Genomic DNA, 18,599 nt, shown 5'->3' with positions numbered 1-18,599 from the left:
CTTCCATTCCTTATACTGCAGCAAATTGTTTAGGGAACACTTGGTAGGGTCCAAGGTTGTCCATTGGACTCCAAGGCTCACTACTCTTAGGTAGTGGAATATAAATTAATCTGGCTATGGGAGTCCACAAACTCCTGGAAAAAGGGAGTGGATCATTTTTTTCATGGAGAAAAAGGGGAGCCACTGAAAGTTTTTGAGCTGGTGGGGTAAGGGAGTTTGGATACAGAATCAGGGATGCAGTTACCCCTTCTTTCCAGGAGTTTTAAAATCTGTGCTAAATTACAATGGTTTATTTTAAGTAAGTAAGTGACATGTGGTTGCAGCAGTTAAATACCACTTTCTTCAAAGAATACAGGCTCTTACCTAAAAGTGTGTGTGTGTGTGTGTGTGTGTATGTGTGTACACAACGGAGTATATGAAGGGGTAAAGTTGTAAGGGAGAAATTAGAGGCTGGGAATAGACAAGACTTAGAAGCCTTCTCATTCACTAACAGTTCTTACCATATTTCACCCATTTAAGACTCTTTGGGGCTTCTCGAACTCCTGTTTTACAGATGAAATTGTAGCTTATTGAAGTTAATAAACTCTCTCTAAGCTACACAGTAAATGAGAAACCAGGATGTGAACCCAGGCTGTCTGATGCCAGAGGCTTCACTGTCAACCGGTAAGTTATAGGGTCTCATCTAAGCTGTCAAAGTTCATAAAAGAAGAGTTTTAAACACCACATCACCATTTCTGCCACCAAACCATCACGCTAAAAAAGTTAAATTTGTTTTTGTAGAAGCCAGCACTGAGGTTGTAAAAGTGATAGAGATGTCCCTGTGGGTCGGAGAAAAAAAAAAAAACTACCTTTTTCTAGACTTGTTAGAGAGTAATAGCTAAAATAATTCTGAAGACATTTCCAGTATGGTTCTTATGGAAAACTAGTGCTATCCTAATACGGGGGAAGGTAGAAGAAACACCTGTGTCTGTACTGTTTATTGCCTGGTTTATGTGCACCAAGAGCTATGACTGCCATCTCATGGAGGGTTGGAGTTTTAGGCTGCTCACTATTTCTCCCTTGGAGAGTAGCAGTGACTAGGGCTGTGCCTTAGCCCCATGCCTCAAGTTAGGGGGAATTAATGAAGGACCACAAAGGGAATTTTAGGGACGGACTTGAAAGCACATGTTCTTGTTAGCTCTGCCGTCCAAGGAATCTGGGGATCAATATCCTAGTTATTTTAGGGTAAAAAGTCTGTGTGATATGTAAATATATATCAGTTCTATTTATGGTTTAATTTTTCATTACTTTTGGTTTTATTTGATCGGTAATATTTTTTCAAGCATTTACAACTTGTCTTCTCTGAACTAAGTGTCATCAAGGTCCATACCACCACCATCTTGCCTGTGCTAGCACATTAGTTTCCCCACTTGTCTGCCTGTTCCACTCTTACCTTCTGATAAGCCATTCTCTGCACCATAGCCAGAGTAATCTTAAAAATCCAAATAAATCAGGCTGGGCGCAGTGGCTCATGCCTGTAATCCCAGCACTTAGGGAGGCCGAGGCAGGTGGATCGCGAGGTCAAGAGATCAACACCATCCTGGCCAACATGGGGAAACCCCAACATGGTGAAACCCTGTCTCTACTAAAAATACAAAAATTAGCTGGGCATGGTGGCACATGCCTGTAATCCCAGCTACTTGGGAGGCTGAGGCAGGAGAATGGCATGAACCTGGGAGGCGGACGTTGCAGTGAGCCGAGATTGTACCACTGCACTCCAGCCTGGCGACAAAGCGAGACTCCGTCTCCAAAAAACAAAAACAAAAACAAACAAACAAACAAAAATCCAAATAAATCTCATTAACCCCGTCTAATGGCTTTCCATTTGCATCATTATTCCTTTTCAGCTTATCTCTCCTTTTCTTTTCTGCCTCATCTTTTACCATATCCCTGTGGTGACATTATGCTAAGCCACTAATGACCCTGAAGCCACAGTGGCCTTCTTTCAGCTTTTCAGGTTTGTTGTTGTTGTTGTTGTTGTTATTGTTGAGACAAAGTCTTGCTCTGTCGCCCAGGCTGGAGTGCAGTGTCACAATCTGGACTCACTGCAACCTGTACCTCCCAGGTGCAAGTGATTCTGGTGCCTCAGCTTCCCGAGTAGTTGGGTTTACAGGCTTGCGCCACCACACCCAGCTAATTTTTGTATTTTTAGTAAAGACAGGGTTTCACCATGTTGGCCAGGCTGGTCTCAAAGGGACCTCAGGTGATCCACCTGCCTTGGCCTCCCTAAGTGTTGAAATTACAGGCATGAGCCACTGCATTTGGCCCCTTCTTTCAGTTCTTTAAACATTCCTTACTTATTCCTAAAGCTGCTTAATTTGGCACCTTTTTGCTCTTCTTTCCTTCTGTCTGGAGCTTTCTTTTCATTCACGATTCTAGTGGCTGGCTGTCATCCTTCAGGTCTTAACTAAAGTGTTATAGTCTCAAAGGTCTTCTTCCCTGGCCACCTGGTCTAAAGTGGTCTCTCACCCATTGTCTTTCTGAATAATGTTATTCTGTTGTATTTTCTTCACAGCATTTTTCTCTATTGATTATGTATTTATTTATTTTCTGTCTATCATAATAGACTCACCTTTCTACCACATATAATTTAAAAATAAACTTTATGAAATGAGAGACCTAGTCTATTTTGTCACTGCTTTTTCAGCTAGTGTCTGACCAGTTCCCAAAAGAGATCATAAATCCAAGTGAAGACTGAAAGGAGGGCAGAAAGCTCCACAGAACAGGAATGGTGTTGGGAACAAGTGAGAGGTGGGAATGGCGAGGCAGAGGCTTGGGGCGTCGGCCGCTTTCCTGTCTTCCTGAAATCAGTCCTCATGAGGTTTTGTTTGTTTGTTTGTTTGTCTGTTGGAGGATATTTGCAAGTGGAAGGCATGCAGGATAGAATTTTTTTTTTTTTGTTTTTTTTTTTTTTTTTTTGAGACGGAGTTTTGCTCATCACCCAGGCTGGAGTGCAGTGGTGCAATCTCGGCTCACTGCAACCTCTGCCTCCTGGGTTCAAGCAATTCTCCTGCCTCAGCCTCCCAAGTAGCTGGGATTACAGGCACCCGCCACCAGGCCTGGCTAATTTTTGTATTTTTAGTAGAAATGGGGTTTCAGCATGTTGCTCAGGCTGGTCTCGAACTCCTGATCTCAGGTGATCTGCCTGCCTCTGCCTCCCAAAGTCCTGGGATTACAGGCATCAGCCACCATGCCCGGCCACGGGACAGAATTTAAGACAGATGTGGACCATCTTCTGGCTCAGATGTAGGCTCATTGTAGTAGAAGGGTCCGGAGGAAGCATGGTTTGGAGGGGGACTTCTGGAAAGGTTCCAAAGTCGCTTATGGACTTTGTTGATGTACAAACCCAGAAACTCTTTCATGTAGTTGTAACCCATTTGAAAATAACAGTTTTGTGCTCTGCTTTCTTCATGTAGCGTTGTCCTTATATATTTCCATGCATCAGTATAATTTTTGCCTACATTGTCTTTAGTTAAAGCGTCAAGTAGGCTGGGTGTGGTGGCTCACGCCTGTAATCCTGGGACTATGGGAGGCTGAGGTGGGCGGATCACCTGAGGTCAGGAGTTCAAGACCAGCCTGGCCAACATAGCGAAACCCAGTCTCTACTAAAAATACAAAAATTAGCCGGGTGTGACAGTGTGCACCTGTAATCCCAGCTACTCGGGAGGCTGAGACAGGAGAATCACTTGAACCCAGGGGGCGGAGGTTGCAGTGAGCCAAGATCACACCACTACACTGCAGCCTGGGTGACAGAGAGAGACTCTGTCCCAAAAAAAAAAAAAAAAAAAAAAAAAAGCATCAAGTTGTTGTTCACTATTCATTTAGTCACTCTCAATTTTAGGGAATTTATATTATGTTTAACTTTTCTCCATTGTGCAAAGAAAAGGTATAAAAAGATTTGTAGAAATGTACTTCTCCCCACTTTGAATTATTCCCAATTGACATATTTTACAAAATGGAATTATTGGGTCAAATGGTAGGAGCCATTTTATAACTTTTGTTATTGCCAGATGTGGCAATATGTGGAGGGCAGGGGTGAAACACTCTTAAAATATTTAAAAGGTTGATTGTGACGAGGAATTGGGCTTATTCTGAATGGCTCAAAGTGGTAGGGCATCAGTGAATTGTTGCAGTTATAGAGAAGCAGATTAGGTTCTATGTAAGGGAGTTTTAAATACTTAGAGTTGCCTGAAAATGGGACAAGCTGTCTCCAAAGGTAAATTCCCTCTCACTGAAAAATTTTAAGCATAATGAGAGAGCTTTTAAAGAAATTGTTTATAAGCTTTCCAGATTTGTGATCTGTACATTTTCCTACCCCCAACCCTTTGCTCCAAAACCACATTTTGTTAAATGAACATTTATTAAGACATAACCTGTGCCTGTTATAGCTAGCAGCAGCCCCAGCTCTCATTGGCAGACCCCCAGCAGAGTCAGTCTCCTGGAGCAGGCAATTTGGGAATTTCAGCAGCATGAAGTCATTCCCATCCCCCAGACTTCAGAACTGCCAAGCAGCGGGTAAAACTTTGTCTCTAGTTCCTTGACATTTCCTTTTTTTGTACTTAGTGTCTACCTCCAGGTGTCTGCCCATGTTGAACATACTCATAAGACCCCCCAGTTACAAAACCTATATCCTTGCCTTGCCTCCAAATAACCCCAAGCCAAATCCAACACCTAAGTGATTGATTCCAAGTAAATGTTACATTATCTTGTTTTATTTGTGCCAATAGATATTTGCACTTCAGGTGAGGAGTTTGGAATCCCAAAAGATCTGTAGTTGGCGGACTATAGCACTCTTAATTCCATTAACATAACTTTACTTCCTCACCCTGAACACGTGTGTGTTTATATACACACACATACACATATACACACACACACGTACACACCACTTTTAGGCAGGCACTCTAATTTACTGAAGAAACTGGTTGCTTAAAATGCGTTTTTTGTTTTTGTTTCCTTTTTGAGACAAGGTCTCGCTCCGTTGCCCAGCCTGGAGTACAGTGGTGCAATCTCAGCTGACTGCAACCGCCACCTCCTGGGCTCAAGCAATCCTCCCACTTCAGCATCCCCAGTAGCTGGAACTACAGGCAGGTGTGCACCCCTACACCCAGCTAATTAAAATGTTTTTTTTTTTTTTTTAGAGACAAGGTCTCACCGTACTGCCCAGGCTGGTCTTGAACACTTGGGCTCCATCAATCCTCCTGCTTCAGCCTCCCAAAGTGTTGGAATTATAGGCATGAGCCACTGTGCCCAGCCTGTTTTGTTTACATTTTAAAAGCTACTTTACTTAGTAAAAGTAGTCTCAAACTCCAAGTTTGGCCAAGGAGGAAAAGTCCCTATAAAGGGTGGAGAACTGACCACAGCCTTTGAGTTTTACTTTTTCTTGGAGTATATTTTGCTGAAATCCTCTGCCACCCCTACACTGGCCTCAGGGAAACCCTGCTCACTTTCTCAGTTTTTCTAGAATACTCCCATTCCCAAGTCAGAAAAATAACCCAACGGAAGGCTGCACAGTGCAGAGGGAGGAGAATGCTGAGGAGAGACAGAGGTCCAGGTTCCGCTCTGAAGGCTCCACTGCCAGTCGCATGCCCTTGAGCCTGAGCCTTGAGCTTCCCTCCCTGCTAAACGCCCCAGCAAAATCAACAAACATATTAACTCCGGAAAATATAATCACCAAAGCCCACTGTGCAGTATAGATGAAGATATCATAGAAAATGAATCGGTCTCGTAGTGTCAATGTGAGTTTTTAGAATGTTTCTTTTGTGTCCAACAAAGAGTATTTAGAGGCCACTTGGCTTTTTAACATTTATGTTTCCTATGTTAAAGTTATAAATCAGCTTCCTTAAGCTTTTATGTTTAACTTACATAGAAATAAATTCTAATAATCACTTTAAAGAATCGTATTCACCAACTATTTTATCTTATTTGTAAGTAGTTAATGAAACTCTTTAAACATTAAAAGAGATATTTTATAAATTCAATATATATTCCATGTCCTTATAAAGTAATTTGGCCATTTGAGCTAACCAGTAAAACATTCCTGAATACCTAAAAACCTTTATAAATCTAACAATTTATAAATAGGATGATTCAATTTCTATGTTTTCTTAAATGATCCAAAACTAATTTTAAAGGAAAGTCTCATTTCAAATCATGTGCATTTTAAATTAGAATGACAAGCCTAATACAAATTCCTTAATACAAACATGTTAATGCTATGTGTTGATTCTTTTAAACATTTCTATACTTAATTCGAAATTTTCTGGATATTAGAACATACTTACCCACTGGAAAATACTTATGTCCTCCCAAATGGCTGAGGAGCCCCTTCTCAAGTGATTTTTTGGAAACACGTTCTCAGGGGCCCAGAGAACGTAACCAGTAGAGATTCTGTCCCAAGGCTATTGGGCAGCTCTTCTGTGGCCCCACCTGCCCCACCAAGCCCTGTTTTATGGGCGCTGTGTCATTACCCTCAGAGTGGGCCAGTTTTACAGCCCATGAACCCTAGATTCAAGTTACACGCCATCTAATTCTTCAGCCTACACAAGGAAGTCAGAAACTCCTACCCAGGTTGCTACCCCCACTTGTTTGGATATAATTAGTCTACTTAACGATTCATTCTATTCTGAATTCTTTTCACACTCTTCCCAGCTTCTGGGGCCACAACTCTTACAGATATTGAATGGTTGAACTTCTGGTGTTGCCTAACCCTGGCTACAGACCTAGTGCTATGCCAGAAATATGCAACGGGAAAATTAACATTCAACGGAGAATGAGCTTTAGGTTAGGATAAATGAACTTTAGGATGAATGAAACCCAGGGGAGATGGGAGAAAAATGTTACAGAATCCATTTGGTTTCTTCTTCTTTTCTATCTTATTACTTGATAGTTTCATGTGTACTCTTTAATCTTGCCTTCTAAACAAGATAGTGAATCTGTGGTTGTACCAAACTACGTATATTTGCCTAGCTCCAAATCACGGCCCCCTCCAAGGCCATAATGTGTATTGAGCACGTTAGGAACCCAGTGCTATTTGGACAAAAGAAAATAAAACTCAATAACTTTTATGTCCTCCTGAGGTAGTTCCTGGGATAAGGTGGGCAATTACTGGAGAAACAGACAAACAAGCAAGAGTTGACACAGATGTGTCTTAGATTAGGACTTTGAATGATTGAGTATGATGTTTCCACTAATGAACACTGAGAGGCTGCAGGAGTAGGGAGGGGCAGGTTTGGAAGCCAGGCAGATTATGAACTTAGTTCTGAGTGTTTTGGGTTGAGATGCCTGTGGGACACTGACTGGGCTAGTAACAGTATGAAGATGGACATGTATGTCTGGACTTTGGGAGCTCTGGGCTGGAGATATACCTGTCTTTGGGAGTAGGTTAATGGTGGTTGGAGCCATGGAAGTAAATCAAGTCACTCAAGTAGAGTACAATGTGGGAAGAAAAGAGAGCTCAGAATAGGACCCTGAGAAACACCATCATTTAAGGTTCAGCCACAGGAAGTGGAGCCTGCCCGCAACACTGGGAAGAAGCCAGGGGATGGAAGAATGCTGTTTCTCTCTCACTTCCAGATGTCTTCCCTGGTTATAAGCACAAGGGTGGGCAACATAGTGGTAGTGATGGGCAGAGCAGTGTGGAGGGGGCTCGAGGCTGTGGGGGAAACTATGCTTGGGGTGAGATGGTGTTGGTGTGAGAGGCTACACTGAGTTCTAGTTCTAGAAAGCATAGAAGGGGGCTGGGATTTTGAATTTCTGGATTCTATGCTTTCTCTGCCACTTCACGTTTTCACCAGACATCCTTTCCTTACTCTGAATCATAGCCTGTGTAGGAAACTCTCTTTCCAAATATGGGAAGGGAGGTGTAATAAGGAAGCAGAGATAGCATGGGGAAGAAGAGGGGGTGTCTTGTTGAGTGTGAGTATATGAGTATGTGTGGGTGTTGTGCACACGGGTGCACGTTGTGACTATGTGTTCCTCTGTATGTATATGCATATGGGGGTGTGTATGTGTGTGCCTTATGTTGGTATGTAGGTATGTATGTGTGTATGTGTGTATAATATGTGTATGTTTTTCTCTCTGTGAATATCTATCAATACAAGTACAGAAATTGAGAGGAAACATTAAGAAACTTTTATGGGCTGAGCGCCATGGCTGACGCCTATAATCCCAGCACTTTGGGAGGTACAGGTGGGTGGATCACTTGAGCCCAGGAGTTTGAGACCAGCCCGGGTAACATGGTGAAACCCTGTCTCTACAAATAATGCAAAAATTAGCCAGGTGTGGTGCCATGCTTGCACGTGTAGTCCCAGATACTCAGGAGGCTGAGATGGGAGGATCACGTGAGCCCAGGATGTCAAGGCTGCAATGAGCAGAGATTGGGCCACTGCACTGCAGCATGGGTGACAGAGTGAGACCCTGTCTCAAAACAAAAAACAAAACAAAACAAAAAAACAAAAAAACCCAGTAGCTTTTATGGCAATTTGACAGAGTATTTTATATAAATTGAATCTAGTAATAAAACAATTGGGCTTGTATTTTCTATAGTTCTATGTTCTATTTCATTTTCTAGTAATTCATTGTATTGTATTTTACGAAAGTATTGGTCTATGGCCGATTGCATATAAAACTGCTCCTTTACCACAGTTAGTCTTCGGCAATGATTAAGACCAGATCAGGATTCTTAGTAGGTCCTGATTCTGAAATGCCCCAAGGAGGAAAGTTCACTCCAGAACGCTGAGGGTCCTGCTCTGGGTCACGTCGATGAAGCATGAACTCTGGTCTTGCACACACACAAGGGGGTCAAGCCTCAGACCTAACTGGCATCCCAGGGCTCAGTCTGTCCTTCCTGTCACTCTACCCCTTCACATGAGAGGGGGCCACCAGAGAGCCCTCAAGGGGCTGGAGGACAGAATCAAGCCAGCTTCCCAGACTGTCCCTGCTCAGGGTGCTGCTCTCCCTCCAGCCTACAAGGCAGGTGGAGCTGGTGCCTCACAGAGGTAAGTGTTTCAGGGCCTTTTCAGGGCCTCAGAGTTGGAGCTCCAAACCTCTCCACTTACCCCACGACGGTAACACACACTCCATCAGCAACAGCAGAGTCTTTATTATAGCAAGATCAGATGCATTTCTTTGCCCAACGCAGGGAACACAACAGAGATTCCCCTTCCTTCCTTCCTTAGATAATTACCCCTGTCTGGGATCTCCCCGAACTGTCCAGCCACAGCCCTTCCAAGGATCTGACTTATTTACATTTGTAATTTTATATTCTTTTTCTTTAAGAGGGTCTTTGGTGAGCCACAGGCCTCACCAAACCCAGATCCATCCTTGTGGGGATCCTGAGTGCTTGACTCTGGAAGGGCTGCAAAGTAAGCTACAATGAAAGGCTGAAGAGAATCTGCCCTCTTCCCTCATCATTTGGAGTGTCTGTAAAACTCCTTAAGAAACCAAGAGTATGTGGGGTTGGGTGTGTGGGAGGGAAATGGCATTTGCAATGGGGAGCAAGGATTAATAACGAACTGGAGGGAGGAAAAGCAGCAGCATACAGTCTGCAGAGTGTGAGGTGGAACGTGGGCACCAGGCCTTAGACAACTTTATCCAAGTGAACAGGAACAAGTGGGTACCCTGGGTCACCCTGTTGTGGAGAGTCACAGGCCAATACGTAAGGTGCGTTCAGGTGCTTCTCTTTGTACCTGTAGTTTGGGTACTTCCCTGAGGTGAGCTCGCACATGGTCAGGGACACAGGCCCGTGGCTCTGGTGGCAATTTTTATGGCTATTCTTGCAGGCTATGTTGGGGGTCTGGCAGGTGGTGGCCACACTGGAGAAGGGCTCGTGCAGGAAGGTGTTGAGGTCTTTGCACTGTTCTGTGTACTTATTGATGTTGCTCATGGTTGAGTTGCATGCTTGAGGGCTGGGCTGCACATGCTGAGTTTTAAACTACTGAGATGATGTCACATCCTTGGGCTTGGCACTGACTGGGATCTCTGCCACCCACAGCCCCAGAAGCAGCAGCAGCAGGGGGCAGCATCCTGCTCTCTTAAAGGAGACAGTGGAACAGAGTGGGGAAGTAGGTGGATGAATAGGTCATCATGGGGGAGCCTTGCTAGTTCTTCTAAGAATTTCATACCCTAAACCAGTTATTGCAGGGCAATGTGCAACCTAAGATATTGAACACCCCTGGCATTCTATTGTTTAGTACCAGCAGATAATGTGCCTTTTTGTGCCTCTAATCAACACTTACCTTCTTTACCTCTCACAACAGTTTTATGGGGTATGATTACCCTTCTCATGTATATATATATATATATATATACATTCATATATATATTCATATATATATATTCATATATATATTCATATATATATTCATATATATTCATATATATATATTCATATATATATTCATATATATATTCATATATATATTCATATATATTCATATATATATATTCATATATATATTCATATATATATTCATATATATTCATATATATTCATATATATATTCATATATATATTCATATATATTCATATATATATTCATATATATTCATATATATATTCATATATATATTCATATATATATATTCATATATATTCATATATATATTCATATATATATATTCATATATATTCATATATATATTCATATATATATTCATATATATATTCATATATATATTCATATATATATATGAATAAAATGAGGCTCAGAAAAGTTAAGAAGATTCCTATTATCCCACAGCTAGAGCATGTCAAATACAAGATTTTAACCAGGACCTCTCAGGTTCCCTAACTCCTATTCTTCCCACACACCCAGGTATCTTTTCTGAGACTGTGAGAAATCACAAAGAGAAACTAAATCTTTTTTTTTTTTTTTTTTTGAGATGGAGTTTTGCTCGTCGCCCAGGCTGGAGTGCAATGGCGCAATCTCGGCTCACTGCAACCTCCTCCTCCCAGGTTCAAGCAATTCTCCTGCCTCAGCCTCCCAAGTAGCTGGGATTACAGGCATGCACCACCACACCCAGCTAATTTTTTCTATTTTTAGTAGATACTGGGTTTCTCCATTTTGGTCAGGCTGGTCTCAAACTCCTGACCTCAGGTGATCCACCCTCCTCAGCCTCCCAAAGTGCTGGGATTACAGGCGTAAGCCACCGCGCCCGGCTAAGAGAAACTAAATCTTGAAGAAAAACATGTGAGAGGTCAATACCCCACTCTGCTGGGCTAGCTTAGGTGTCCCTGAAAGAGTTGTTATTAAGGTCGTGGAGTCAAATGCATTCCTCCCCATTCTGTGGCCCAGTTTCTCACTGAAGTTAGAAAAAAATGGTCACTCCTAGTGAAGGGGTCGCAGCTCCAGCTGGCAAAGCAGCATGGCGAATTGGGTTCTTTCCACGCCTGACATTTTGCCCTGCTGGAGAATGTCTTGGAAGGATAGAGGGTCAGGGCTGGAAGGGACCTTAGAGATCATCTCAGTTGACTCCCTCATTTTAAAGATGAGGGAGCTTGAGTTCCTAAAAGGGCAAGTGCCCTTTCCAAGGCCGCCGAGTGAGTGGCAGAGCTGGGGCTAAGAGCTTCCTGATGTTCAACCCATCCCTCTGGGCTGGCTCCAAGCTAAAAACGAAAGAGGAAAGAGTTTCCCATAGGAGCAGAGCATAGTGAGTGTGTCTCCGTTTGTGGTTTTAGGTGGTGTGTGCTCATTGCCTTAATTTCTTCAGACCCTTCTAAAAACATTTAAGAGAAAGTCTCCTCTTAGAACAAGAAGGTGAATTCTTTTACACTTTCTCATGTTTGTTTCTCCTCCTTTTCAATAACAACAGGCCTCAGGCTGAGTTTTCAGCTGAAAACAATATCTGGATAGAATTTTTAAAAGTTAGATGATATTCATTATATTTATTTTTACTTCTGTTTACAAAGTAACACTAGTATTCTTTGAAAGATGGCATTATTCAGTTTCATTTTAAAAGAATTATTTAAAATAAATGAGTAAATGTATATTTAGCGTATTATTAATATAATAGGGGTGGTAAGCAGATATTGTGAAAATTGTCAAGGGTTAAAGCAAATGACTGCAGTTGGGGAACTGGCTCTGCACTGCAGTTTCTCAGGTCAGCATAGTGTGTTGGACTCCACTCAGTCTCTCAACCTCTGGGATTTGTGTAACTTCTCTGCCTTTGGGATAAAGTGCTCTCTAAAGTGGCAAGATTCACCAAGGCTCCTAGTATCTGCATTTCTGAATGTAAAAATTCTGAGATGTTTGTCATCTCAGGCAAACATGGTGGAGGAGCCTTGTTTGCCAGGAGAACTCACCTTTTCCACAGCAGGGATCCCTTCGTGCACTCCCCCCCACAAAGCAAACAAAACATTGATTTTTGAACCCAGGAAAACATTACCCAGAAAGCAGTTGACTTGGTCACCAGGGAACAAATCTTTCCCTCCCTCTGCACTATTCCCTCCCACCACCCTGTCCTGGGAAGTCATTTCTCTCTTGCAGGCCCTCAGCTGAGCCTCTCCCATTGGGATGGGAGGGTTACCAAGTGATTATTCATTAACGGTTACAGACCCAAGCTGCCAAGCTTTGAAGTGAGAAGGTGGGGATGGTAGCAGGAGCCCAGGGCTGGCCTAAACGTTTGCTGCCAACCAAGATGACTGACCAGAGACTTTGCAAGCTCTGATTCCAATTAAGTTGCAAACATGCTTTCCCTGAAGTAGGTGCTGGCCCATGCAGCTGGCCAGCATCACTCAGGGAGGCCTGGGGCTGGGGTTCCTTTGATTGTGTATTTTGATCCTAGTCATTCATCATGAGTTTTCCCCACTGCCACAGCCCCAGGGCTGTTTTATCCATTAAGCACTAGAGGCTCAGTGCTTAGAATCTGGGAGGTTTCCAAAGGCCTACAACATTTGAGACTGGGAAAAATATATTGGCTCCAATACAGGAAAAGTCAAATATAGAATCAAATAAAAAATATTTACTTACCTGCTACTAAAGTAGCATGAAGTTGATTTCACTTATTTTGAAATTTGGGACACAGAAATCTCACTACATTGGAAAACAATCTTTGGTTAGTTTTCTTACTTTGTAGGAATTCCCAAGTACCTGGAAACCTTGAATGCAGAAGAAACAGTGCCAATCACAACTTACTTACAGTCAAATAATTTCAAAAGTAAAACTTTAAAAATCTTTTCAGATACATTTCTGCAGAAACAATATTGAATGAGGAATATATATCTTACATATTCAACGTGGTGTGGCCAGTGGTAAAATGCTTAGGAGTATGGTAGGATAGAGTATGCTATTTACTACCTACTAAAGGCAGCCAGGATAACATACACCACATTACTTATGGTTCAGGTCAGCACAGGACTGTACAGCAGCAGCAGGAGGAAAGAGATGCTACCAACCATCATCTAGTGAACATCTAAAATGTGCTCGGTACAGTTCTAGGTTCTTGGTGGAAAGTAAAGAACCTCATTTTAAAAGGCGCTTCATGAGCCAAGGCATTGTGCTTTGTGTACAACTTTTTATACAAACTGCATTGTGTGTTCCACAATATTATCCCAATTTTACAGAAAAGGAAACTGGCAGGTTCTGGCAGGTTAAGATCCACAGATTTAGTAAGTGGCAGGGCCAGGATTCGAAATTCGGTCTGTTTGGCTCCAAAGTTCATGTTATCTTTCCTTGCCACACTGCTTTCCTGTTTATTGACAATTCATTAACTGTTACAGACCCAAGCTGCCAGCCTTTGAAGTGACAGAGTGGGGATGGCAGCAGGAGCCCAGGGCTGGCCTAAACATTTCCTCCTCTTGTGGGCTGAGTCACCTTGTGCGCACTGGTATGGAGATGACCAGTCTTGGCTCTGATTGGTCAATGCCTGTTCCCACCAGATCACAAGAGTAGAAGACTGAATGCCATCTCTAATGTCTACTATGTTCTTGACACTGAACTCAGCAGTGTGTGTGTGTGTAATCTGTTTTGTGATCAATCTATCTAAAAACATCTCTTTACTTATCTTGCAGCATCCCCATGAGATAGAAATATTTATGCTTATTTTACACATGAGGAAACAGTGTGTGTGTGGGAGTTGAGTAACTTGCCCACAGCCATACAGGAGTGAGTGACACAGCCACTTCGATCTGATCCTCAAATTTACACTCTGTACACTGTGTCAGGCTGTGCTGCAGCTTTGTTTCATTTCAGAGCCAATTTTTACTGATCTTGTTTTTATATGGGGTTTCTGGTCATCCCTGAGAGTACAACTCAGAGTACAATCAAAGTTAAAATAGTTTAGTGGTAAGAATACTGAACCAGACATGAATAGCCCTAAATTCTGGTCCCACCTCTTCACTAATTAGCTGCATGACCTTGGGCAAGGCACTTCACTAGCTTACATGGACCCAGTTTCACAGAATATCAAAGCAGGAAGGCACTTCCGAGTTCATTGAATCTTAGCTCTTGCTCTGATCGAAGTGTATTTTGTTTTTCTTTTTTAAGCAGGTTCTTGCTCTGTCACCCAGGCTGGAGTGCAGTGGCGTGATCATGGCTCCCTGTAGTTTCTACATCCCGGGATCGGGTGATCCTCCTGCGTCAGCCTCCTAAGTAGCTGGGACTACAGGCCTGTACCACCACATGTGGCTAATTTTTCTTTTTCTTTTTTTTTTTTTGAGACGGAGTCTTGCTCTGTCGCCCAGGCTAGAGTGCAGTGGCGAGATCTCGGCTCACTGCAAACTCTGCCTCCTAGGTTCAAGCGATTCTCCTGCCTCAGCCTCCCGAGTAGCTGGGATTACAGATGCCCGCCGCCGTGCCCGGCTAATTTTTGTATTTTTTAGTAGAGCTGGGGTTTCACCATCTTGGCCAGGCTGGTCTTGAACTCCTGACCTCATTATCCACCTGCCTCAGCCTCCCCAAGTGCTGGGATGACAGGCGTGAGCCACCGCGCCCGGCCAAAGTGCGGCTAATTTTTCTATTTTTTGTAGAGATGGGTTTTGCCATGTTGCCAGCACTGGTCTCAAACTCCTGGACTCAAGTAATCCACTTGCCTCAGCCTCCCAAAGTGCTGATATTACAGGTGTGAGCCAATGCACCTGGCAATAACGTTACCAACAGTTGGTTTTGGGGCTTGAATACCTTCAGGGACATGAATCTTCACTACCTACCAGTTATATCAGGCACCCAGTTCTGTTGTCTGAGAATTCAACTTTTCTCAAAACCTGATTATTCCCTTGTAAGGCCCCTGTTTCTGTTTTTGGCACTTTCAGTTGAAAATACTGGTCTCCTTTGACTTTTTCTAATCTTTCATCCCCATACCGATTAGTAGGCTAACAGACTGAGTACTTAGCACGGTCAAAGCATGCGGGCACTTGAGTCACTTAGTCTTATTGGTTCTCTTGTATATATTTCTCTCCCTTTCCACTGCCTGTCTGGATGACTCTCACGACCTTCTAACTGCTTCCTTGCCTACCCTTTCTCCTGGGTTTAATTGAGCATGTGTAATAATGTTGGATGGATCTTGTTAAAATATTCCTTTTCCTGCATCATTTCTCTGAAGAACATCTGTTTATCTCCAGTGGTTCTCTTGCGTGCAAGGTAACATCCAGCCTTCCCAGCCTGGAATCAAAGCCTTCTCCTATTCACCTTGTGTCCAGTCTACCCATTCCATATGAGTGGCCTCCCCATCTTCCCTCCGAACACAAACTATTCTAACCAAATTCTATCCTAATAGCCTGATTTTCCTTTTGTCTCCAGCACATGTTTTGCTGTCTTCAACTTTGCTTCTGTTTCCCTATTCCCTGCGAGTCCTCCCTCAAATATTATCCATCCTTTAGAACTCATCTTGACAATATTAGCTTGCTCATGATCACATTTATGAACCTTCCCATACAACTCCTAACCTCCTTTAGCATTAACTGTTTCATAGTATCACTCATTTGGGTTCTAAATCATGTATTACCTTGTTTTGCTATTTAACTCATCCAGTAAGAGCATCCAGTCTTCCCAACTAGATGGTAAACTCGTGGGACAGAATCAGGCCCTTCCGTGCTTCTCTGTCTTCATAGTGCCAGGCACATGGCTAGCTCACAGGAGCACTCAGTAACCGTGTGTTGGACTTAGTCATCACTCTGATCCTTTCAGTCTCCTTACTATTTATAACACAAGGAGTTTCAGTTGAATAATTTCTAAAATGCCCCCTGGTTCTGACACTTGTGTGACACAATAAAAAACATCAAAGTGCTAGTAAGTAGCCAGCACCTTACTAGAATGTAAGGAGAGGCCTAATAGTAGACTCTGAAGGTGTCTTGAAAGAAGGGGAGCAGAGAATAAGCAACTATCCCCCAAAGACCCATTCTTTCAGGATACCCCAGGAGGGGTGAGCGAGGGTGCCAGAGAAGTTTGCCTGGGTTGCTGGCCTGAAGGACAGCAGCATCATGAGGGTAGTCTTTGAACTACAAGTGCCACCCCCATAGGGTTTTTCAAGCTTCAACCTTCAAACAGCCTCCTGGTGGTGAGAGACCTGTGGTCTGGACCCCGGTTTATGGCTCTGAGAAGCAGAGCTCCATCACATGGAATCCAGTGGCCACACTCCTTTTGGGAAGCCCTGTTCTGTTTCCAGTGGCTAACCATGTCTCCTGCCAGGTCCATTTTTCTTTTCTATGCAGTTCCTTGAGGCCTTCCTAGGGTGCCCATTTGCACTATGAGCTTGTCTCTGTGGGTGGACTGTCTCCCTTTGTTCCTCACTCCTGGATTCATCTTCACGAGGGAGAGGATGTAGTCTTCAACCCAACCAGAGCTGAGGCATATGGCTCCGTGGGTACGCCAGCTCCCCTCATAGGCCGACTGCCCTCCTAAGACCTCTGACTTACCACAACAAGCCTGCGTGCAGCCTCCAGCCCTCCTAGGAATGATAAGGGTCATAATGATAAAAACAATCATAGTTAACATTTACTGAGGATTTTCTATGTTCCAGTCACTGTTCCAAGTGCTCTATGTCTATTTTCTCATTTTTCAGCATGAAAAGGACCTTTCCAATTTCCTAGCCCCATGACTATCCTATCTTCCTCAACCAGTTCTTGAAAAGAAACACTGGTCAGAGATAGAAACCCACAAAGAGCAAGTTAAGGAAAACATTAGAGCCAGTGTACTGCTACCCCAGGTGGAACACAGATGTGTGCAGAGGGTACGCAAAGTCACAAGACAAATGTCTTCTGTAGAATTTTACTAAAACTATCTTTTTAGGGGATGGGGAGTAATTTAAGGCATCATTTTTAAAGAAAATAACTTTGTATGATAGAAAAATTCAAATGAATTACATTAAATTTTTTTTAACATTTTCACTTTGAAATAATTTAAAATGTATATAAGTTTCAGAAAGCACACACAGAGCTCCCCTATATGCTTCACCCAGTTCCCCAATTATTAACATTTTTGAGCTATTTGAGAACAAGTTATAGACATGATGCTCGTTACCCCTTAATACTTCAGTGACTATTTCCTAGTTACAAGTACTCTTGCGTGCATAACCACAGTACAGCCACCAAAAAGAGGAAATTTACATTGATCCATTATTATTATTACCACAAACGAAATTTTAAGATAGCATATAAAACACTCATATGCACGGCTATTTTATAAATATTAGTTAAGTGAAAGAAGGAGACTTCAGAGAAAGCCCAAGCTCGTTGGACACTACTTTGGGTGTTTTAGTTAATCTTCCTCTGGTTACTAGCACTTCAGGGGAAATTCTGGGAAGCATTGCTCTGCAGGTTGTAGTTGACCATGAAGATCCTGTTCTGGATATGCCAACTTTAAGGGTAAAAAGTGGTAACCCTTACCAAAGATAAATGCTTGGGATATCTCAGGCCCACCCGGAGCTCCACCAAACAGGATCTCTGTAATGTTTTCACCCTGGTCCCGAATAGCAGACGGGAAGTCCAGGCCCTTTTTCTTGTTGCATATCCTTATTTATGTTTCCAGCAGCCAATGGCATGGCCAGGGACATGCTTGACTAGTTTGCCATCAATTCCTCATGTACTATTTTTTTTTCCATCTCAATGATACAATATGAGCATTCAGGTGAAGGTCAGAAATGCAACGTGTCAGGATTATGGGCACTTAATACTCTTTTGCATGAACGTGCTTTTGTCTCAAATCCGGGGTTCTGCCCATTTGCAGCTTGATTTGCCAGTCCACGTATGATTTGATCTTGAAAGATATCTGGGCCGGGCACTGTGGCTCACCTGTAATTCCAGCACTTTGGGAGGCCAAGGCAGGCAGATCATGAGGTCAGGAGTTCAAGATCAGCCTGACCAACATGGTGAAACCCAGTCTTTACTAAAAATACAAAAATTAGCCGGGCATGGTGGTGCATACCTGTAATCTCAGCTACTCAGGAGGCTGAGGTAGGTGCATCACTTGAACCTGGGAGGCCAAAAAGCTCAACAAGGTTGCATGGTTGCATTGAGTCGAGATCGTGCCACTGCACTCTAGCCTGGGTGACAGAGCAAGACTCTGTCTCAAAAAAAAAAAAAAGAAAAAAAAAAGAAGAAAGATATCTGAGATCCATTTGATATT

The 18,599-nt window shown here is 42.9% G+C and overlaps 1 protein-coding gene across 1 annotated transcript; it reads right to left on the bottom strand.

Annotated features, from left to right (window-relative positions):
- Positions 1-9,512: 9,512 nt before the first annotated feature.
- Positions 9,513-10,161, bottom strand: RNASE8 (ribonuclease A family member 8). Its single transcript, XM_055287821.2, is given in 2 exon segments — positions 9,513-10,068; positions 10,071-10,161. Coding segments are annotated over 2 exon segments (540 nt in total). The 3' UTR covers positions 9,513-9,619.
- Positions 10,162-18,599: the final 8,438 nt, after the last annotated feature.

Source organism: Symphalangus syndactylus, chromosome 8 (genome assembly GCF_028878055.3).
Source record: "Symphalangus syndactylus isolate Jambi chromosome 8, NHGRI_mSymSyn1-v2.1_pri, whole genome shotgun sequence".
Taxonomy (NCBI): Eukaryota; Metazoa; Chordata; class Mammalia; order Primates; family Hylobatidae; genus Symphalangus; species Symphalangus syndactylus.
This window is presented reverse-complemented; position numbering and strand designations above follow the sequence as displayed.